We start from the raw sequence: 24,684 nt of genomic DNA, 5'->3' as shown, positions 1-24,684 counted from the left end.
GGCCTTCAGGCAGACTGTTAGTGAAAACAGATGGGGAGAGATGTACAGGCAGGGATGACAGACAAATTTGGTGAGGGAGACAATAGATTAACAGTGTGGCCGGACAATGGCTGATGAGGCATAAGGGCAGAAAGGTGTTCTGTACATATGCCACAGTAAGAGGATTAAAAACATGAAAAATGCGATGTAAGATGTTAAGAAGGTTACATCCTACTCAGGGAGATGGATAAAAACAAACTGATGCATTATTGATAGAAAAGTATCATGAAAATAGAAAAAATGGAAACAGATGCACAAAAATATAGCTGTTGGGTACAATTCTCTCTTTTTGTTTCCTTAACTTTTCCATCCAAATTGCAGTGAAATTAACAGTGCAAATAATGATTGATTGTACCAAAATAACAATAGGAGTCAATCAATTGTTAGTTTGTGTTCTCATGGGATTTGGGAGGCGTGGACGAGCACTAGAACTATAATCTTCATTCATTTGTATTTATTTGAATGTCAAGTATGTCCTTTCACACTGCAAAATAAAATAAAATATTTTGGGTGGAAATCAGGTGATATGTACTTTTTCTTTTTTTATATGTGCAAGCATACATGTGGTCGAATAAGATATGTGGAGTAATTTACTAAAGCCAAATTAGAAATGAAACTTGTGCAGATGCTTGAAATGTGCAGTGGCACTTTTTGGTCTTTTTAGGCAATGTGTTCAAACTGTAGAGGAACGCGAGTGTCTGTCTTTTCTGCCAGGTTGGGTCCTCTAGGTAATCCTTTTGCACTTAACTTACATGAAAGCCAAGTCACTAATGAACAGGAAAACGTCCAGGTCCAGGGATCTAGTGAGACGAGCTGCGAGATGGAACAGAAACAAGTCCTTCTGATCTCCATGGTAACCAGACCCAAACAAAGCCGAAGACTGTTGTTCTGCTCTGGAGGAGAGTTAGAAGCAGTGAAGCGTTGTTTTCTCTTGGGATGGCTACAGCAGCTACAGTATGTAGTTAGCTGTATCCCTACTTCTTTAGTCCTGTGGTTGTGAACTACTATTATGTAATCATTTACTGTGTTTTCTGTATAACTCTCTGGCATCTCTATGTTTTTGTTTTCTTTTATTTTCTTGTCGCCCTATTTTGTCACATGTAAACAAATTGGGCCAACTTGTGTCATCCCTGTAAAGCAGGAGTTATGCTTCTCTGGGCTGCATGTAGGCGAATGAACCCTGCGGTCACTCGGAGACCTTTCTATTATACTCGTATGTACAACTTGTATGATTACTTTGTTTTGTCTCCATTTCAAACTCCTGACTGGAGTCGAATCAACCTATCAACTTGCTTGACTCGCAGATCCCCACGACGTGTGACATTTTGCAGGTGTAATTGTGTATGTTGGTTTCTCTGCGACCTGCGGTTACCTATAACCATACTTAACCATGGTGGTTAAAGCATAATCCCTGCTTTATTCAGACAGGTTGTGTAGCAGTAATAGTTAAAAGCATGGAAAGTTACAGCATCCTAGTATGTTAAAAGCACAAAAACACATTATCTCTCCCATCTGTTGTTAAAATCTGACTGTTGTTGAATGAGATATCATGTTTAATTTAAAAAACCTTTACATTTTCCTACTCCTATAAGCGCTGAAAGACTGAGTAAAGATGCATCATCAATTCCAAGTTTCAAAGTCAGACAAGAATGCTTATATACTTGCTTTTAACTGCATTTGCGTATGCAGTGTTCTTTCTGACTTTTGGTTGTGCAGAAATTAATGCTACATCTACAAGATGCAATAAGCACATGAACGGTGGGGATAGTATATCAGGATGTGAAATAATGTCGGCAGTAGACTCTAAACCAGGGCTATTCAATTACAAATTCAGTTGGGCCAGATTTTTTAAACCAGGAAATGTAGATGGGCCAGACATTTTCAGCAGCCTATTTAAAACTTTTTTTTTAGTTTTTGGTAATGACAAAATTTTAAACAAATGCAAATTAAGATGCAAATGCGTGGTCAGAACTTGCACGGAAAAACGTTGATTTGTGAAAGATATGGTTGGCGGTGTCTTCCTGCCCGATCGGTACTGCGCATGTGGAACTCTCAACAGAAATGAGAAGGAAGCGAGATGGCTCACTCGTCAGCTACTTCCATACACTATATATGTAATGTACTTATTTTGTCATACATCAGATTTATGTATGCTGGGCCACTCGGAGGTTGTCTCTGGGCCGGATGTGGCTCGCGGGCCGCCATCACTGACAGAAAATGTTGATAAATTAACCTTAAATGTCATTGATCTGACACAACAGATTTTATGTAAAGACATCAGTCACTCAGACAGGAATTTGTGTTTGATGGAAGTGGCTGTTGCTGGTCTTTTGAAGGTTGTTGAGATTAAAGAGCGTTAAGAAGAATGATGCCTCCTCCTGCAATTATTTTCTAATCTCTCACTTGTGTATGTACATACCAAAACACACACAAACACACACACTCGTGCATTGATGTCACGCTACCTTGTAGGAAGTTAGGGTCCCCTGTGAGACACAATGAGGCATTTCAGTGTAATTTCCTTTCTGTGAATTGTATACAGTTGGTACGGTGCACACGTAAACAAAGACGCATGTTTGCATACTATACTTGAAGACCCTCATTGATGTAATGCATTCCAGGCGGCACACAAAAAGGCACCACGTAAATGTATGAGGCTCACTTCTTAGTGTACCTTCTTTGTCCACTCCCGCGACCATCTGAAAGCCAGAGGCGCATTCCTCAGCCTTGTTCCCACTGAGATGTGAAGGTGTGTGTGTGTGTGTGTGTGTGTGTGTGAATGCCCTTGTGAAGCTGGGTCAGGGGGTTGGCTCTCATATATTTTCTGAGACCAGTGTTCCACTGGAAAATATGGTGATCTAAACCAACATTACAATACTCAGATATAAGTCAGCCGTCATTCTATTGGTCTGTAAATCTGACACCTGATGAGAGACAAAAGAGGAGGAAATGATGATGATGAGGAGGACATTTGTTTAGTGAAGAGATGGACAGAGAGTAGATACAGTTCTGGGATGGGTAACATGGCAGGTTTAATATACTGCAGCTAGTCTTGTTACAATACAATGAACAGTTATTGCCTATGCAATACTGCTGCTTTCAAATTTGTTTTTTGCTGCCTTCTGAACTTCGTTGGAGTACTCTTTTTCAGAAAATACGAGTTGTTCACAAATTTTGACTTCTGCCACATTTTGCTAATGTTATCCTGTTAGCCGTCTAATGTTTGCTACAGTAGAGCTGGAGATTATTATCTCTCTCTTGTTGTGTCTGTGTAGGTTTGCATAATTTTGTGTGTCATGCTGTCTCTTTTCCTGCAACAGGACGGTTAGGGACAAGATAAACACTCTCAAGGATTCAGTTGTCATCTGGTGTGTGTGTGTGTGTGTGTGTGTTTTAGTGTGGTATTCCCTGTCTTCAAAAGAATTGTAGTCTAAATTGTGTGCATTATATAGCATTATATATTAAATGTCTCCTGAAGTTTCATATGTTTGAAGATATTTAAACTGGCTGGCAAAACTGGTGCCACAAATCAAAGAATGTATAGAACTTTATCTTTGACAGAGATGGCAGGACACAAAAAATATAGGTGCATATACAGTAACAGTAGGTCTATAGCTGCTTCTACTGGAAATCAGACCCCAGACTGTGAGTTTGTGGAGGCTGACTGTTGGTGCAGGAGGGGAGTGAATAGCAGAGAGCTGAGATGTTAGCAGAGGAGTGAAAGTGTCTGGTGTCTCTGTGTTTACTGTTGAGGCTTGTTAACTAACAGACTGATGGTTTGATTGCAGGAAGAGACGTCCTGTTGACTCACACTGTGGGTTGCTCTTGTGGGGGCAGTTTGGCTTTTCTGGAGCTCTGTTTGACAAACACTAACTCACACACACACCGGCCATGTCTAACTGAGATGAGTTAAAATGAGTGTTTTCTGTTTATTCAGATGTTTTCCCATAGCCCCTGTAAAGCATGGAGGCATCAGACCCCACCAGGCTGTTGTGTTTCAATAGGTCACTGGGTAGACACGTGCACACAGAGATACACATGTGCACAGTGGTATCGGTATTTTCGACTCTATTTTAAGTCTTGGCTTGTCTCCGGTCGTGCTCTTGCAATTACGGCACTGAACATGTGGTTTTATCTGCAGGCGCACATTAATGTCGTGTTTACCCACAAAATCCCATCAGTCAGCATTCACAACTTTCTGTCTCTTACACAAGAATGAACATCATGTGTTTGGCGCCTTGTTCTTCACTCTGAGTTACACTATGGTTTGAGTATTTTGATGCTTTCTAGAAAGGCACTGAACAATCTACTCACGTTTGCATCCCTTTTTTTACTAGGAATTCTATGTCTGTCTTTGTGTCTTAGTTTAGTCATACTGGCACTTGATGGTTTTTGTGGTTCCTCCTTTTCCCCCAGTTGCTGAGGGAGGGTGTGGAGTTTCCTTTTCTGTTTTGTGTCTAAATGTCAACATTTTAATTGCTGTCCTGTGTTTTCTTGACATTTTGGATTCCCTTCTGCTATAACTGAGGTAGAAGAATTTGGCTGGTGGAGTGATAGGCACACGTAAAAAGCAATAAACTGATCTTTGCAAACTAGTAAAATCTTAGTACTAGATGTCTGTATGTAGATTGTGATATTGTCAGTTTGATTTTGATATTTTACACCTTTTTAGTCTGGCATATAACACAAAAAAAAAGTTGGCAGAAATGTTTAGTAACAGTGTGATACATTTTCTTCACATCCCCTTTTTACTTCACACAGCCACACCCTGTATCACCCCTACTATTAATGTTTTCTGTGAAAGTTGAGTGATGACAAAATCTTCTCTTTGGAGAAGTGAAACTCTCGAGTTCATCGGATTAGTTACACTGAAAGAAATGTCCTTTATTTACTTTAGCTGTGAAAGAGTTTTAGCCTAAAAGAGAGGAAGTAAAATGCAAGAATCCATTAAAAACAGGCCTGCCATGACGCATGCATGTTGAATTTAATGTTGTTCTATTTCTCTGTCTGTCAGGCCAGGAACAAGGAGACAGGAGCTCTGGCTGCAGCCAAACAGATCGAGACGAAATGTGAAGACGAGCTAGAGGACTACATCGTTGAGATTGACATCCTGGCTAAATGTGACCACCGCTACATTGTCAAGCTGCTTGATGCATTTTACCATGACAACAAACTGTGGGTAGGTAACACAGACATCTGGTTAAGACAATCAGCTTTACGTGTAAACCACAGACTTGTCAACCTTTCTCTCTTTCTGTTGATCCCTCCTTAAATGAACACTATTAAACAAGTCCAGCATACAAATACGAAATGGCCATATCGATGTGTTTGCACATTTTAGCACATAAACTGAACCAACAAAGAAAAGAAATAAAAACCAAACTGATAGACTGAGTGAAGAAGAAATTGCACTCATATTACCAATGAATATTACTACAGATTTTATCCAGAGCTTATTTAAATGAACAGACAGTATGCTGCTCCATGGGAACACTGTGGTCAGGGCTGCTGTTGTATTAGACTGGTGCGTAATGTACCAAATGGACCTTATCTGTTGTCGACACTGTTGCCTTCCTCACAAGATGTTTTGTTTTCACTGTGTTGAGGAGTTTCTGTGTCCATCCACCAAGTTTTCTTTGCAACCTTTCCAAACAGCCACAACACACAAACCTGTGCGATCAGTAGGGAAGTGCAAGAACAGACTTTTAAACCATGTATGTTGGCAGACTCATGGGATGTTCCATTTCAATTTGTGACTGCCTTGTTATTTTATTGCAACAATATCTCATCTAGAGTATATTTCTCCTACATATAAAAGCTCTGTTGAAAAATATTGATAAGAAAAGTGAATTGCCTAAATGGGGATGACATAAGACCCCCAGGATGACATAATGCATCAGAAATCACCCACTCCTCATCCTGATGTTACTGCAAGAATGAAGATCCATTTCAGTTCAGTGTTTTCTGCTCTTGAGTTATTTTTCCTCTCCACACTCGCTCACTGGGTCAAGTGTAAACTTTTCAACTCCCTCTGTAATCTCCAGTTCTATCTGGCCAAGAAAAATAATAGTGACCTCATGCTGGGGCACGACCTTGAATATCTGAAGAATTACAGGGCAGTGTTAAGACTAAAGATAGTTGTGTTACTCTACTTGTGACATTATTGTAAACATAAGATTTAAGAGTTTAGATTTAACGTGTGTGCGCTTTTATACAGAAATGCATTTAAGTGACTTCAGTGAATTCATTCATTGAACAGTGAATTAACTGTTCTTTTGTTTTCCAGTGTTCTTTCTGTCCTCAGCTATCAAAACAATAGTAATTGTTAAATACATTGTTAAAGTTGAAATACTTGCATGCATCATTTTTCTGTGAATACCTTGTGTTTAGCTAAGGAATTGGAACCCTGCGCGGGAATGGCGGACTCCGCCACTACCAATAAAAACTAGAGATAATATAGAGAGATAATTACTGGATGAAAACACATTGAATGGCTATTGCAGGAAAATGCAGACCATAAATAGTATCAAAAATTTTGATAAATTTTGATTTCCAGCAAAACATGACCAATACTGACAAACCACTTACATCTAGACATGACCTGGAGTCTCTTCCTCTATACACACACGCACAGCTATGCTACAGCCCCAGAGCAGAGCTAGTCATGGTTGTGTTGGCCATAACTGGAATTCCTGAGCATGGAAGGTGAACGTCCCCCATCAGTCAGAGCTGGACTGTGAGACTGTGTTTGTGCTGGTAAGTCACATGTACAAACATCCCTTTATGCAGCATTCAACCCCCATGCTTCCTAAATACATACAAGTGTGGCTTCAGACTGTCAGCTTTTGCTTTAGAATTTAACTTTCAAATACTAATGTATTCTCTTATTTTAGATCTTAGACATATTTACTGTCAATCTCTTAATAATCTGTTATATGGCCTGTATTATAAGAGCAACCACACTTCTCTGGGTTAGTATAGAAACTCACAGCCAAAATGGACACATGAGCATCCAACCAGGAGTAGAATAATTATATACAACATGACAAAGTGAACAAGCTCTGTACCTCATTACTATGAATGTCTGTGTTTGCCTCAGGATCTCAACAATTAGCCCAGTGGTTGGCGGTCAGGCCTTGGTAACCTCTGGTTGGGTGGACTAGGCAGGGGTGAGATGATGCATTCCAGTACTGACCCACCCGTTCTACTTTCTACTGAGTAAGAGAAAGATAGAGGAAGAAAGAAAGAGAGAGACAGTGAGAGAAGGGCTGTTTGTTCCCTTTCAGGAACAGTCTGGTCTTGAGGCTAGCAGGGCAGCCAGGCCCACAGCGTGAGAAAAAGAGGGCCTTTAACATGGGGACGGGACTGCTGACATCAGCACACTGAGAATAACGAACAGAGAGGGAGAGAAGGGAGGAGAACAGGACTATAAACACAGAAGAGATCTTATACACATAATTCAGAAGCATAGTTAAGCCTGCCTGTTTAAAGGGTTGGTTCACCCAAATGACAAAAAGACGCATTGTCTCACTTGCTTCCTGTGATATCTAGCCATGCAGTTTTTTATTTTGAGATATCCCTCCCTGAGATTTCTGCTGCCACCCAAATACTACAGTAATAGAATCCATAGGGATTTTTTTATCCAGTGGAAAGTAGTTAAAATAAAAACTCTAGAGTAAGAACCAGAGTAATAGGCACATTGTTTCTAGGAGAAGATTTCACTTCAACTTTTTTAAATGTTTGGGCACCACAAACAAAGTTCCAGCTCCTGGAAGCAGAAATCTGCAAAACCCACACAATTGTCTGTATGGCTAGGTGTCGCTAAAGGTAAGTGAGAAAATATGTTTTTTTTGTTGTTTTTGTCATTTTGGTGAATCAACCCTTTAAAGCCTGTTAGAGGTTATGAAGGCTGATACACCTTATTTTAAGTGAGGCCTATATCAATTGCTGCCAGTGTACAGCAGCGTCAGTGGAACTTGTTTGCTTATGTGACATATGTCTCCTCCACCCTCAAAACCCGCTCCCTTGAATTATGTTGGCCTGTAGGTGACATACAAACTAAAAGTAATGCTTTCAGCTGGATATTTGAGTAGCGATCCAGCAGATCCACATGTCTAATGAAGAGGTCTAGTATCACAATGGATTGGTGCTTTAAGTTTCAGGTTAGAGTTTTGAAAAGCAAATATCTGTTCATCAGAACATAGTAAAAGTATAGAATAGTTGAAATAACTACAGCTTTTCTACATCCAAATTAAGAATATGGACAGTTTCTATATTTAAGATAAGATCTTGTGGTTTAACCCATGGAATGCACTGTGATCTTACAAACAGGTTAGTATTGAGTATCAAGAGTCTGTATATAATTCTTTTCAAGAGTCTTTAGTTTGACAAAGAAGGAAGAGACAAAAGGGCTCTCGCTGTAAAATAATGTTGCTTGGTGTTTTTAGACGCAGTGAGACAAGGACAATATTTTTTTTAGTCTGGTTGTTATACTGTATATTTGCATACAGTGAGGTCTACATAATGGCACCGGCTGTGGTTGCTAGGAGATTTTTGATGACACTGGAAAGCAAATCGATAGAAGTCAGTATGTTATGTCTTTGTTGGCACCACCTTATGTACACAGATCACTGAAGCATTAGTCATGTTCATAGTGACAAAGTATAACAGTGTGTCTGTGTGATTCAGGTTTTATATGGTCGTATTTCTTTCTTTATTCGGTAATGCAGTTTCTAACCAGGTCTTTGTTGGCAAATTGCCTTTAACGTTCTTTAGACTTCTGACAAAATGAGGTGGGAAATCACTGTGAAAGTACAGAGCTGTGAATTGCAGGGACACTGCAATGTCAGCGAGTCCTGCTCTATTCATTTAAAAGCTTTTTGGATTTTGTAGACTGTGTCCAATTTGGTTCAGCTTGACTCAAAAGAAAGAAAGAGGCACTAAAAAATAGACATTATTGTAAGACATTGCACAACACCAGCTTGGCTTAGTCTAGTGATTCTGTTATCACATTAATCTCGTGAGAGTAAACAATCAATACACATAACAACATAATTAGTACATCGATTACCTCCTATTAAAACTTAAATGCTGGCTTCTCCTGGTTGATTTTTGCGTCTTTGTGTGTGTGTGTGTGTGTGTGTGTGTGTGTGTGTGTGTATGAAATGGAGAAAGCTTGTGTCTGCATGTGTGTACAGCCCATAGCAGGTATGCTATGCATGTAGCTTGACCAGTTGGGGCACATTCTTCACTGTAGCACAACACGTCATCCAGATTTCTTTCCGGCAGGGTGAGCAGATCAAGCTGCAGAGACACTAACAGAAACACAAACCAGTTGCTTCTGACACAGTAGTGTAATGTACAGCTGTTTAGGTTGGGCAGTACAGTGTGTTACTACTGAAGGGCAGTTCATTAAATTTAGGGAGGTGGTTTTTAAACCAAAGAGAAATAAAATAAATGTATGTCTGGTTAGCGGTGAGCAGGAATAGGGAAGTGTTTTTTACTGAAATGTGTAATAAATCTCCCTCTGCAGTGTTAATGAAATATATAAACAGTGTGTACTTTCAAACTAGAATATATTTTTATCAGCAGTTACTCGGCACTGCATGGAGATATAGTTGAAAACGCATTTTAACAATCTACATTTCAACTTCTGATGCATCACAAATTGACTATTTATGCAAGAATACAAAATACAAAGAAAATTGGACCAGAAAAAGTGATGGGGTACCATATAAACTATATCCCGACTGATAATGGATTTTTGAGGCTGATATTGATATCGATATTTGTTTGAAATATCCAATAACAATATATCAGCTAATAGTATTTTTTTTTTAAACATAAACAATCTTGATACAAATCCTTTAATTTTTTTTGTGTGTGTAATTGTGACCAAGATACATTCTTGGCATACATTTTACAGTTGAAAAATAAACTTGAGTGCTCTCTGGTGGACAGACTTTGTAATGGAGACACTGTAAATAACCTCAAACCTGCACTGCAATTTCTTGTTACTTATCAGCCGACATATACACCGATACCAATATATCTGCAATAGGAGCACAATATTATCTGCCAATGTTAGAACAATACTGGTTTATTCTGAAAGAGAAGTTTATGCATTTGTGTTGTTTTTTTTCTGTGCTCTTCTTTGCCAGTTTGAAGTGGGTGTGACTATGTTGAAAAAAAGTGATGTCACTTTCTGTATTTCTAGACCAATCCAAATTTAACAACATAAGAATCGGAATCTGTAACACACACAAACAATATCCAGATAAAGCAGATTAGCAGAGTTTTTGAGTGTTAAACTTTTATTTATTTGCAACTGAGGAATGTATTTTTTTTATTTTTTCTGTAACTTTGATTGTTGCTCATTTAGACACAAATAGTTACTGTTAGAGACAATAATAGTTTTAAAACAAGATATAAGGAGAACTTTAGTCATCTTTGTCTTAAGAAACAGAGGTAAAAAACTGAGGGCAGATGTTTGTGATATAGTAAGGAGATGTCAAAGTTGGAAGCTGTAGAGCGTGTAACACAGGCAGCTCTCTGTCTGTCATTGAAGAAGACAGATAAGATGTGAAACTGTATTTCAAAGAGACCGTGATGAAGTGAGACATCCTTGATAACACTTAACAAAACCCAAACTAATGGGGTTTGTCAATCCAAACTTCACAAAGGAACGTTGTTTCACCTGGAGCTGCATGCCAAGATCGACATTCCTCATCTTCCACAAAGTTTGTGTGTCTTCATGCGACTGCATGTGCATGGACGTAAGCATAGTTTCCCGTATTCATCTGTGTCTGGTGTGTTTGCACTTTTTGTACATTATTGGCTTTGTCTGGACTGAAACTCCACACCCTGTCCAGTGCCAGGTTGATGCTTTGACAGTGTTGTCATAGCAAGCAGGACGATTAAATAAGAATGACATCACACAGCAGGTATGCTGTGAGATGTCATAGGGGGTTGATCCTTGACCATTTGGAAGCCAACGATCATCAGCAATTAAGCACGTGTGTGTGTGTGTGTATGTCAGACAATGTAATGGACTAACTAACACACATACACACAACGTTTTCTGAATACAACTCAACTACTCTGCACAGGATTATTATGAAATCCTACGGTGTTTTTATTTTCTTTGAATGTTTCATTCAAGTAAAGTTTGTAGGTTTTTCTAACAGTCATGTGTGTATGTATGTGTGTCAGTCAGAGAGAGGCTGACTATGTAAGGAGAGGAAATGAAAGGTGATTGTTGGAAGGTGCTTTTGGCCAACAAGACACCATTTAGGGAGTGTGTTCTCAGACTTGTTTTTCTCTGTCTCTCCCTGTCTCTCTCTCTCTCTGTGTTTTTACTTCACTGCTGAACTGGTATTATATATTTGGCAGTGTGTCCCAGGAAGTGTGTGTATAGTTACAGCCTGGCAGTTTATCACACCCTTTGCAAAGTGTGTGTATTCTAGTACTTTCACCACAGATGTCAAAGAGTGTTTGACTGATGTAGCGCAAGGAGGGCTCTCCAGGTAGTGATGACGTAACATTAACAGTCAACAGTGCAGGTAGAAAATACAGACAGAGAGACTTACCTACATTAAATACCATGAAGGAATTTATCTTTCTCCTCTTTTCCTCCAAGTGCTGCAAATGTAAAAACTCACCTTGTGTATGTTATTAATTAACTTCAGGTCATTTTACTGCCACCTTTATGGTCTATCAGTGCTGAATGTTTCTTGTTAGAGAATCGAATATAGTTCATTAACAGTATTTTAAAACATTAAGACAATGTAATGCTAGTGAAAGTGATAAGTTGAGATGTATTAGAATAGTACAAGAAAATATTTAAAAGATGCCCATGTGATACTTGTATAAATACTAGTTGTGGATGTGCTGCTGATGAAAAGTCATCTGCTCTTCCTGTTGCTACATGTAAATCCCTGAAAAAGGAGATTACAGCTGTCAATAGTATGTTTACACTGTATATTCATAAAGCTGGATCAAGTTTAACCTCACCCCTTCTCCCCCTCCCCTTCTTTCCCCAGATCATGATCGAGTTCTGCCCCGGAGGTGCTGTGGATGCCACAATGCTAGGTAGTCCTCTCTTTCTTTTACCTCTGTGTGTTTTTTATAAGCGCTCCACCTTCCTCCCTGTCACAAGAATCAAGTTCCACACCCATGGCAGTGCTGTGACTACACCTGTCCCTTCAACCTGACTTGAAGGAAGTGAGACATTACAAAATGTCAAAGATGTGCTGTCAGTCTATGCTATTGTTTTAAAGCTCCAGTCCATGCACTGAAGAATCACATCATGTTTGTTTTCTATAGGAAAAATCTAGAAAACCAGCATTTATCACATTACTGTTGATTTGCTCCGAACGTCATAATGTACTGCAACTTCACCAGGCTGGCCTTGAATGCTCTAGAAAGCAGTCAGACATAGTGAAGTCCTCCAGTGTGGGAAACCCCCCTGGTCTGTTTTTACTGGGTAATCCACATCCTCATAACGGTCTGTACCCCCACTGCAGCTAACCAAACACAGACACAGTAGAATAAAGTCTGGATGTGTGAAAGCTTTTCTGATCTGGGATTACTTATCCAGCAACACTATCTGAGAGACTCCATTGACATCATCACGCATTTACCTTTTTTCTGTTTTCTTTCGTGGAGTTCACACACTAGATCATGAGTGTATGTACTGTACACCGAATATGGAATGTGCAAGGTGTGCATAAATTGATTTTGCACCCTCTGAGCTAGTTTTCTCAACTCTCACTTCCATTCTGCTCTGGTTTCTGGTTTCTCTCCCCTACCCCATTTTTTCACCTCTCCATCTCCTGCCTTTATCAGAGTTGGATCGTGGGCTGACGGAGCCGCAGATTAAGGTGGTTTGTCGCCAGATGCTGGAAGCTCTGGTCTACCTCCACAGCATGAAGATCATCCACAGAGACCTGAAGGCCGGTAACATCCTCCTCATGCTGGATGGGGACATCAAACTGGGTGAGGTTTTAGATATATTTACACAGAAAGCAGGATTTCATGCATTGCACAAAAAAATAATACACAAATAATCCACATCTTCAGAAATGTTGGGATCCTGACAGGTGGTTAAAATAGAGTTTTGTGGGTTTAAACAGTGCTTGGCTCCACGACATGCATTTGTACTGTTTGACCTCTCAAAAGATTGAATGGGTTCTGGTGGCTAAATCCAGACACACATTCTTTTGAAGTTTCTGACAAGACACTAGTGATGTTAAAATGATGCATATTTTAAGTGTTTACATTTGCTGTTCAAAGAACAGAGTTAGAGAAAACATGGGGTAGTGCTACACTTTCCTCAGAAACATCCGGTCACACAGAAAGTGATGCTTTTTAAATTTGTTGAATCAACAAATCACCGTTAGAAATAAATATGATATATGTAGAAGAAAGACAAGACGCTGCAGTCTGCTGTAAGTGTCTATGCTGTTATGTAGGGTGAGTACATGCATTGAATGTTAAACCCAAAGGCAATGAAATTCCACCAAAATCAAGAAAAGCAGGAATCCAGCAGATTATTGCAGAACAGAACATGAAGTGTTGAATCATATTTTAAACTTGTGGCTTGAATTTAGATCTCTCTCTCTATCCCATCATTCACAGAGAAAACCATTTCACTGCCAGAATGATGCAAGTGGAACTAATTCAGATAAACCCCCAAATTCCCATTGCACATTACAGGTACATCTCTTACATGTATGCTGTCTCTCTCACACACACGCACACACACACACAGACACACACACACACACACACACACACACACACACACACACACACACACACTAAGTTAGAGGCCCTGTACCCCTCCTGTGGCACTGTAGGAGGATCACAAGTGAGCATTGTGTGGGGAAAACTGCATTCTCAGAAGTTTTCCATATTTTCATTTAGTGGCTTTTTGAAGACTTCTCCACATTCTTCACATTGCACAGCTGATGTTGTGGATCCAACTCAATCGTCAGTATGTTTTGGATTAAACCATAGTTTCCAGAAAAGAGAAAATGGTGTCTTAATGTGCTTTATGTAAGTGTCAGTTAAGGAAGTGCTGATTTTTGTGGCTGCCTGACATTTGGATCCTCAGAAATAAAACTTCAAACAAAAACAAAACGTATCTGCTTTGCATGCATGATGTTTTACTTCCTTCACTCTCTTTGACTCTCTGTGCATTTGCACTCAATCAAACCTAAAACACTGAGAGTAACTATAAGCTGCATAGAGCTTCATATTCGGGTGCTGTGTTCTTAAGTTTAATTTGATTAAAATGGTTTATTGGTCATTGGTTTTATTACAAATGTTCTCTTTTTTAAAATTTCAAATGACATTTTGTCAGCCACTGTGCTCACTGAGCTGGACTTGTACTTCTTGTTAAAGTCCTTTTCCATTGCCTTACATTCTTCCCTAAGACACCACAGTTAGATATAATGACTGGGAGTTGCCTCTTTAACCTCATTAAGTCATGACACTGACTCATTTACAGTCTCCAAACTTATCTAACTACTTGTTAATTCAAAGAAGGCAGCAATTAACTGTCTTTGAGGTCAGCCAAATGCATTATAGCCACGTATGTTACATGGCAATAAACCTTATGTTCTTCCATGTAGCACAGCTTGTTGTAAACTTTTGGCTAATGTTTATAAAACTCTGTAGTGACTGTTGATCTCTAGGATTGTTCAGCAATTTGACCAATTTTAAGAGCGACATACGCGTCTAGGATTTCCATCATGGTCCTTGTTCCTGCTGCTTTTTTAAGGTAATGATCAATAACAAATGCAAATCAGTATAGAACAGGCAACAACATAGTATTGTTATTTATACTATTTAATACATTATCTGTATTTTTCCATTTAAAATGATTAAGACATTTTATCCCAGTCATGACTGTTATTTCTATTGTTGGAGTTTGTTGGAATTTCCCACTGAAAAACATGTTATTGTGCAATAATTTAGTTCCTGATAGTGTGGTGCTTTATGGGAGCTTTTAGGTGTGTTAGGGTAGAAATATGTGCGTACAATCATGCTTTTTAAGAGACACACCCTTGGTGATTCGTTGAGGGAACATGGTGTAGGTTAAACCCAGTGATACAGCAGAGGTGAGGGGAAGGAGCCGATTTGCCAGAATGTACTGGATGTACAGTATTGTAGTGTATATGACCTCTGGGTTCACAGTGCTAACTCCTATTGGTATGATTTTACCAGAATATGTTACCATCCTTCAGTATATTAAAATGTAAACTCTTATTTGATGTACAATAAAAGCAGTAGTACTATTTATTGTCTTTTGTAGAAAGTAAAAATCCTTTAAAGTTTAGACTGCAACGGTCCAAATGATATGTTTGACTGGGAAGAATTGTAGTTTGCAAAACCAAGTCCCCGTAATAGAACATGCCAGTTTGTAATTGAAGCAGTCAGCCTGCTGCCTTGTGAGTAAAATCCTCGGGCCTCTGCCAAACACTTCTCAACCCTGGGCATGCCACACCTAATATTCTTACTTTCAGAGAAAAACGTGTTCAGCCAAAGTGAAAGCAACACTCCTGTAATCTGAGGGTCATGTCGGGGAATGGGGGCAGCTTGTTTGGGAAACAGGACTGCTATAAATTCTGGTTTGTGTCTCTGCCCATCACAATGTCATTACAGCTTTACAAGCTACTATAAGGGGGGAAAATTGATGGAAGTTTTTGAACTGGCTTCACTCCCTCTTATGGAGAAATGCTTCTTCATCTTTTTTTTTTTTCTCATTCTTGTAGCTGATTTTGGTGTGTCTGCAAAAAACACCAAAACCTTACAAAGAAGAGATTCTTTCATTGGAACACCATACTGGTGAGTAAAACGTCACTCAACATCAGGGCACCATCAAAGGAAAGAGCTTAGTGGTGGGTGACATGGATAAAAACATTTTTTTTCTAGAAATTAAATTCAGAAACCATTTACAGATAACAATTTCCAGATGGGAGTGTCTGTTTTGCTTAATATAAAACAGTCCTGTTCACTGATTTGTAACATTGCCTGCAATGTACTAATACAGCCTGAGCTATTATTTACCTTGGCATAAACCACAGACATATGTAGACATATCAACCATCCCTACATGAGCTATATAAGCAGTGGATTATTGCTTGTTGAGAACACATTTCCTGCTACCCACAACTCTTCCATAATACTTGAAAGAGCATGATGTTGTGTATACACACCCTCAACCAAATATGTCAATAACTCAGTGCTTTAAACCTCCATTGTTGTCACAACAGCGCAGTTCTCTTCTCTATACCTGAACAAATTGGAAAGGTTCCCTTTGAAGCCTCCGCAGTGAGCCTTGTTCCATACTGTTATCCCCTGTGTGAATATGGTTGGAGCCAGTTAACCATTGACTAGAAGAGGTTATCATCCATCAGGAATACCCTCCCAGAAACATGCCCTCATTTTGCACAATACTGATTAGTCCTGATCAGTTTTGGTATATACCTTACCCATGAATGCACAGTTAGCAAAGTCAATGGGAAATGCGGAGCAAACACACGCTGACACGCTCCTTATCCCCCTACATTAATAATCAGTTAGTCACCTGCTGCCACTGTTCAGAAATAACTGCAGGTGTATATCAGAAGCTATTGAATCATGATTTATCTATGACTAGCTGAGTTGAATTGGCAAAGCCAGATTTTTACAACATGTCATTATTAAAACCTTTACAAGTTGAGTTACTTATTAGCTCTGTCACTTGATGCCTAGTAGCACAGTTTTGTTTTTTGTTTTTGTTTTTTATTTAGGAGCCAATCATTATGACATACACTCACCAGCCACTTCATTAGGTACACCTTACTTGTACCAGGTTGGACCCCCTTTTGCCTTCAGAACTGCCTTAATTCTTCATGGCAAATATTAAACAAGGTGCTGGAAACATTCCTCACAGATTGTGGTCCATATTGGCAGGATAGCATCACGCTGGTGCAGTACAGTGAACTCATTGTCATGTTCAAGAAACCAGTTTGAGATGATTTGAGCTCTGTGACATGGCACGTTATCCTTCTGAAAGTAGCCATAAGCCAAAGTGTGTCAGGAAAATATCCCCCCCGCACCATTACACCACCACGACCACCAGCAGCCTGAACTGTTGATACAAGGCAGGATGGATCCGTGCTTTCATGTTGTTCATGCCAAATTCTGACCCTACCATCTGAATGTCGCAGCAGAAATCGAGACTCATCAGACCAGGCAATGTTTTTACTTCCTACTATTGTCCAGTTTTGGTGAGCCCGTGCCAGTTGTAGCCTCGGTTTCCTGTTCTTAGCTGACAGGAGTAGCACTCAGTATGCTCTTCTGCATACCTTGGTTGTAACAAGTGGTTATTTGATGTTGATTTTAGGACTATCATAGGATGGTGATATCAGCACAGCATTAGTCTTTTTTTAAAATTCTAAATAAATATAATGTTTCAACCTTCTCTTGTAAACACATTTGCTGCACATGGTCATGTCCATATTATGCACAACCATATCTCAGACAGGTTACAAATTGCACGTTCCATACATTTCAAACATTTACACAGAAAAGTGAATTATATCCTAAATGGCATGAGCAGGGAAAAAAACTCCGCTTAACAGCTTGACTATCCCTATTAAGCATATTTTAACGTGCCTCGACTTGTTAACATTCAAGTTTAATTGAGGATTCAGTGTCCCACACTATGTAATGGTCCCTATAAATATTTAACCCTTTGTTTTCTCAGGATGGCCCCAGAGGTGGTAATGTGTGAGACAATGAAGGATGCGCCGTATGACTACAAGGCTGACATCTGGTCTCTGGGAATCACTCTGATCGAGCTCGCCCAGATTGAACCCCCGCACCATGAGCTCAACCCCATGAGGGTGCTGCTGAAGATCGCCAAGTCGGAGCCTCCCACCCTGGAGCAGCCACACAAATGGTGAGGATGCATTAAAAATTAATCTGAATTCAGCTGTTGTACATTGGTCAATCAATGTATCATATAATATGTGCAAATTGGGAAGAGAAAGCAGGGATATCTTACCCAGAAAATTGGAGTAAATGGAAATAAAAAGCTAGTATGTACAACTCTCTTGCACAATCCATGATTCATTAGTTTCGGCATAGAATATGATAGGTGGAGTCAAAAGGGGCTTATATTTTCCTGTATAGATTTCACTGGGTCATTTATTTTCATTCTATTACCAAATTTTTGCACACTCTGTATCCTGTAATCTACTGTAGACACTCAATGTATCACATTGTCCTCCCCCTCTCTGCCTGCAGTCCAAAACTACAGCAACTAATCAGCAGAGAGGCAGGACTTCAGCGAGTGCCAAACTATAACCTTTTCCCTTATCAATTTTATGAGTGTGAATGTTCCATAGCAGCAAATTTTGTACAGCAAAAGTGAAGTTATCAGTTGCTGAAAGGAGATTTGGGATAGGGAGCCGACTCATCATTCCCTGTTGAAAGCTTTGTTTTACGAAGCACAGCTGTGCACAGAGATGATCCACATGTGATCATCACATATCTGGAAATGTTCTGTTCAAATGTTTTGTTATGTTGTAACTATGCCTTCATGCCCTCCCCCCTTTTCTTCAGTCCTCTTGTTTTTGAGTAATGCTGTTTTGTTTTGTTTTTTGTGTTCACCCAAGGTCGCAGGAGTTTAAAGATTTCCTGAGGAAAGCGTTGGATAAAAATCCAGAGACCCGTCCGACTGCGGTACAACTCATGGAGGTAAGCCCTGATCCAATTATAACTTAGCAAATGTTTTACAATGCTACACTTTGATATATGATGGAACATTGTTCTTGCTCTGTCCTTATCTTGCACCGACACACATAATCTTGTATTTTAAGACCTGAATGGAGTGATCTATGCCAGGGAAGGGAGTGGTGCCCCATGGAGGGCACTGGCATGTGAATGGGAGGGAAATAGAAGGTGTACAAGAGTGGGCAAGAAACACAGGAGTGGGATGGCAAAAAAAGTGAAACATTCAGGACTTTTAGAAGCAGCTGTTCACTTTTGAAGCACCCTCTCAAGGCATTTAAAACATTTTGATCTTAAGTGAAATGGAGGTTCTTGTGCCAAAAATTTAGAATGATGACAAATAGTTGTACTTCTTGTTTTCTCATTATTACAATCTTTGTTTTCCAACAACAGTAAATGCACATAAATTCAGGCTAGTAACACTGGTAAGAAAGGACAACTCAAACGTTAACGTGTAAGTGCACTTTGGCACAGCTGGGATATTGCTAAGGTGAGGCTGATTTCTATCAGTAAAACATTAATATCTGAGGATGACCTTTGACAAATGTTTCTTAAAATCCAGAATCCCGAGCAAGAAAAATGAGAGAAAAAGTGAACAGGGTGTGGATTAAAGCACGAGCGCAGCATCTATTAAAATTCAGAGCCACAGTTTCCTGTCTGTATCCCACAGCTTAGGGAATGCCAACTATTTACATTCCCACCCTCAGCCAATAGTATGTCTGGATTACCCTGAGCTCACCATATCTGGCCAATTAGAGAGGGGCAGAGATGAAACTCCTAGACCCAGGCCTGCAGGGAATTCTGCATGTACTCTCCAGTGGGGGGAGGGTGGGGAGAAGAGACGGGCGCGGTCCAGTTTTTGGTGCCGCACTGGAAGTTTTAGATGTTTATCATGCCTGCTGCTCCTAACGGCTGTCAGATAGTATTTACTGTAGATAATTGTGCGATGACAGCATTAAATTCTGCTGTGAAATGGCTGTTGAATGATGTAAGTTTACAGGAAGTTGCCATCAGTGTATGTGACAAGTTTTAGGTCAGACTTTTTAATGCAGTTATTCATTCGAGTGTATGGATATGGAAAACAGATGTAGTACAGGAAGTGAAAAGGAAGATTGTAATGAATCATAATCAGTCTGAGTGTAGATGCTAAACTGTGGTGTGTGTGACTGTATCAAAAGAGGAACAGACAAAGCTGGTATTAGTTTTAAACATTTTTGAACCTCTTGCCTTGTGTCTGTCCCACATGTGTAAAGCTTGTAAAGAATGTATACAAAACAACATGACACAGAATCAGTCACTGTGGCTGGCGGCTGACCATCTGGATGACTTGTACTCATTATACTGAATATAGCTTCTCCTCCCACATAGTTTCTCATGGTCTGAATGTTTACAGTGTTTTTGGTGTAGCTTCCATTCATGTATAATATTGGATGCTGTTCTGTTTCTTATCATAGCGTGTCTATATGATGGGTCATTTTACCATGGGAGTGTTTGGCTATTTTATGTCTGAGCCAGGGCTTTGTAGTGGTTTCGTAACATTGATACAAACACACATACATATACACATTTATACTTCTGTACTTGTGAGAATCCTAATTGACATCATGCATTCCCAAGCCCTGAACCATAACACCAACTACGACTATATGCCTAAGCCCAACCCTAACCCTGACCTTAATCCTAGCCTTATTCCAACATTAAAGGGTCAGTTTGGTCTGGTTTAATTGTGAATGAAATTGTGTCTGTGGCGCTCAAAGCATTGAATAATTACATTTTAAAAAGTCAATAACATCTGTTTTTAGAAAATGTGTCCCTGTTTCAGGACTGGAGAACAGAACAAGCAATCAACAGTTTTCATAGGAACTATCTTTCAGTAGAAAGTAGAGTAAGGGACTTTTTTTCTGGAAATAATATATGATAGAAAATAATAAATGTAACTTTTTAATGGTGTGAGCACCACAGGTGAGGCAGAAATCTCAGACTGATATTTCAAAATTTGGGTAAATAAGTCAGGTCAATTTTATTTATGTATACCAAAATTACTGCTTGCCTAACCCCAACCCTTGCCCCAAACTTAACCTAAACTTAATTATAACCCTAACCCTAAAAACAAGTCTTAACCTCTGAGCCACCATTTGAAGAAGTGAGGACTGACCACAGTGCCCGCACTTTCCCAAAAATGTCCTCGCTCAAGGTCTGAAGCTCACATTTGTCCTCACAGAGACAGAAGTACAAATACACACACTCCACTGTCTACACACTCTTGCTACACAGGTAACTCTGCCCTCATGCAGCCCCTTACTCTGGTCCTCTAATGGGCCATATTGTTCACATTTAACCTTTTCACGCCCAGCCATGCATGTAAAACCCAAAATCACCAGCCTCACTGGGTCTAAAGCAATGTGAAAATAAAAAGAGAGGACATAAGCTCCACTGATCCACATCTTGATCCATAGTGGCAGTAAAAAAAACATAGCTAGATTTAACAGGCTGTTTGCCTTTTCCCCCTTTGGTATGCCTCAAGGAAACTGGATTTAGCTTGAGCATGGGGGGTCTGACTTCACTTGTTACATTAAACAGTTTGAAGCTGAAATCTCAATGTTCACTACTGTAGGTATTCTAATGGTGCAAGAATAGAAAGAAAAAGAGATGCACAGATAATATTTTGTTTCAATCCAGTAATTCATTTGACCAGTGTAGCAAAAAATATTTAATTATCTGGGAAACATATTACTATTCTAGGTGATTCCTAGGCAAAAATGTCAAACATTTGATGGTTCCAGCTTCTTAAATGTGAGAATTTGCTGCTTTTCCTTGTCTTTACATTCTAGTAAATTTAATATTTTTGGGTTTCAAGCCTTAAAAATGCCTATAAAGATGACCTTTTCCTGTTGAGATAGTTAAAGAGTAAATGGCCTACACACAGGGACTGGGTTATTTTTACTTTTTCCCTTAAATGTATGTACCCACTGTAACACTAGCTGTCTTCCAAGCATCAGAAACTCTGAAATGATTTTATGATTTGATGAAGTATTATTGGAGGTCCCAGCATTTGTTCATCTCACTCTGTACCACCACAGGTTTGTATGGCTTTAACAATCTGATAGCTGATCTCTCAGCATGTTGGTGTGTACTCAGGAAGTGGTATTGTGGTTGTTGGAGTCTGAATCAGTTGAACTGTCTGTCTTGAATTAACAGACTCTCCACTGTGTCAATAACTGAACTCAAAACACACTTAATTGCAGTAGTATTTTATGCAGAATTTAAAATCTGCCCAAAATCTGTTTCACAAGTTAATGGATGAATTGTTATATTTGCATCAATGGAATTGTATAGATTGTTTGCATTGAGTAATGCTCGCTCTCTGATACCGTAAGATGGGACGGCGTGGACAAAAACAAGACATCCCGACACATTACCAATACTACAGACCCTTTTGTAGCTTAAATTTCAATTGTTTTGCTTGTGTTCAAATATTTTTCATGCTTCCTTTTTCCCCTGCAGTGTAATAAAGGTTAGATGGCACTCAGCATTTACACTACCTAACTCATTAAACAATAGCTGACTGTTGTTTGTCATTGGAGAAGTTTAAAGCTGAAGCCTAATGCTGTCCTCGAGGACAAGCCCCTGCACTCAAACAACTGTGATCACCCACGACAATTGTGCTCACACACACACACCCTGACTTATACACACTTCATGATCCAGCACCACTTGTAGCTTTTTTCCCTTTGTCAGCTGTTCCAATTAAATTTCACGGTAGTGCAAAGCATCTAAATAATAGATGGTCAGCCTTGTATCCCAGCTGCACTCAACTTTTAATTTAGCTTTTTAGTCTCCTTGCACTCAGCTTACTACTGCCTTGTTTGCACCCTGCCAAAACATAAATTTTCTCTTAAAGATGGCTTGCTATTTTAAGGACATAATGTCAGATTAAACACTTTACATCAATGTGCTATTAAGGGAAGAGTTGTATTGTAGAGCAACTATTGTTGTAGCTGTTCAGTAACTGGCAGGTGGCAGATAGTTTCCACTGCAGTGAAAGTCTCCTGTAGCCTTGCCTCTTATGCTTGTTGCCTCTTGCAGCTAATGTATTAGTTTATTTTTCATGAAAATTATATTTTATTCTGTAACCTGCCTTTATCTCACTGTTGTCTCTTTAAACAGTTATTTTTACAGTAGTTTCACATTTTAGACAGCTTTTAACCTGTAAATTGAAGGTTTTCACCTCTCCCAATTGTTTTATTTTGTTTAGACCTTTACAGCTAATGTAGTGATTTATTAAAAAGCCAGAAATCAACACGGTGCCAACGTGTGTCAGATGTTATTCCTACCTCATCATTGTCAGTCCAGTACTTGCAGCATCCCTCAAGTAATAGCCTCATGGTCTATATTCAGATCCATGGATAACACGTTCGGTTTCCTTCCAGCAAATATTGTTTTATGGTTGTAAGGGTAAGGTAAGGGTGATCATGCCAAGCCTTTTAGTCTCTCTCCCTCTTTGTACAGGCAACAGACACATGTTGTGCAGTCCATGTTTAGGGTGGTGTTTATAAGCGCATTTATGCGCACAATATGATGCAGAAAATGAAATACAAGGGGGAAAAAATAAGAAGCTGTAAGAAAATTGTCTTGCTATTTAATCACCAGTCACTCTGTGCATTTTGTTGTATTTTGTCTGATAATTAATTAACCATCTGTCCACTGTCCTTTGTGTCCACAGCACCCTTTTGTGAGATCTGTGACGTCTAACCGTCCACTGCGGGAGCTGGTGGCCGAGGCCAACGCTGAGGTCATGGAGGAAATTGAGGAAGGAGAGGACAACCCCACGGATCCCGATGTGGTACCAAACCTGGATCTTTTTTTTCTTTTTTTTTTCTGTCCCTTCATTTTCTTCTCTGTCATTCCAAAAAGAGAGTGGGGCAGTCCATGCTCTTCCAGTAGCTTTTTTTTTTTTTTTTTTAAAGGTCTCGTGTATTTAAGCTGTTGGGTTGTAAGAGTACACGCGATTCGGACTCACAAGGTCAATAATGGGACAGTAACTATTAGTCACCAGACGATGTAATTAAGTTCAAACTCATGCACATAATCACACAAAAGCATGCACTTACCTGCACATGCACCCATGCCCCAAAAAGAACACACGTCCTGTCCACTTTCCCTACTTTTGAAGTCTTTGTTTGTTGACCTCTTTGAACAGCATTCTTTTTTTTTTTTTTTTTTTTTGGTAATCATGACCTTCCTGCCAAAGGATTGAAGGGCCATTCTGCAAAAGTGATTTGTAAATCCACAGAGGGCATACGATTAGAAAGTGGCATAATATGAGAGTGCAGTTCAGTCACAACACAAACAAAGGAACAGAAACCGGAATTCTGGCGCTCACCCACACCCACACATGGTTAAATATAGGTGTTGCCTTCAGCCTTGCTCCTGTATAGAAATGCTGTCACCCTTAAAAGCCCTGATAGGAGTATATTATTTAAGGTCAGACATTGTTCTGAATATGTTACTGTATATACAGTGCATTACTTTACTGTAAATGACTGTAAATGGCCAACTGAGTCCAAACATCAAATTTCTCAGACCCCTGTTTAATTAACTATGATATCATTACAGTTTCCTCATCTCTTCCAGCAAGGGCACTCTTATACATGCACACAGCAACATTTTGACGCATCCACTTACAAGGCCCTGAAAGCCAGCCAAGCAGTTACCTGACCATTTATCTCCTCCTATATATCGTACACAGTCAGACAGAGATGTTTGCTGAGACATTAGAAAGGCTGAATCTGACCATGAAGATGTCCAATGGTATTGTTTACCTCTAGTGGAAAACAGCGGAGAGGTATTTCAGGAAGC

At 39.5% G+C, this 24,684-nt stretch overlaps 1 protein-coding gene across 1 annotated transcript in view; it reads left to right on the top strand.

Annotated features, from left to right (window-relative positions):
- The window catches only part of stk10 (serine/threonine kinase 10), a 45,107-nt gene that overhangs the window by 8,072 nt on the left and 12,351 nt on the right, over window positions 1-24,684 (top strand). The window contains exons 2-8 of the mRNA XM_044222290.1: window positions 5,054-5,218; window positions 12,081-12,129; window positions 12,886-13,035; window positions 15,819-15,891; window positions 17,798-17,992; window positions 18,711-18,792; window positions 23,549-23,668. Coding sequence (XP_044078225.1) covers window positions 5,054-5,218; window positions 12,081-12,129; window positions 12,886-13,035; window positions 15,819-15,891; window positions 17,798-17,992; window positions 18,711-18,792; window positions 23,549-23,668 — 834 coding nt within the window. The remainder of the gene's footprint in view (window positions 1-5,053; window positions 5,219-12,080; window positions 12,130-12,885; window positions 13,036-15,818; window positions 15,892-17,797; window positions 17,993-18,710; window positions 18,793-23,548; window positions 23,669-24,684) is intronic.

The sequence above is a fragment of the Siniperca chuatsi genome, linkage group LG14 (genome assembly GCF_020085105.1).
Source record: "Siniperca chuatsi isolate FFG_IHB_CAS linkage group LG14, ASM2008510v1, whole genome shotgun sequence".
Classification (NCBI taxonomy): domain Eukaryota; kingdom Metazoa; phylum Chordata; class Actinopteri; order Centrarchiformes; family Sinipercidae; genus Siniperca; species Siniperca chuatsi.
The sequence above is the reverse complement of the archived record's forward strand: the minus strand, read 5'-3'. Positions and strand labels throughout refer to the sequence as shown.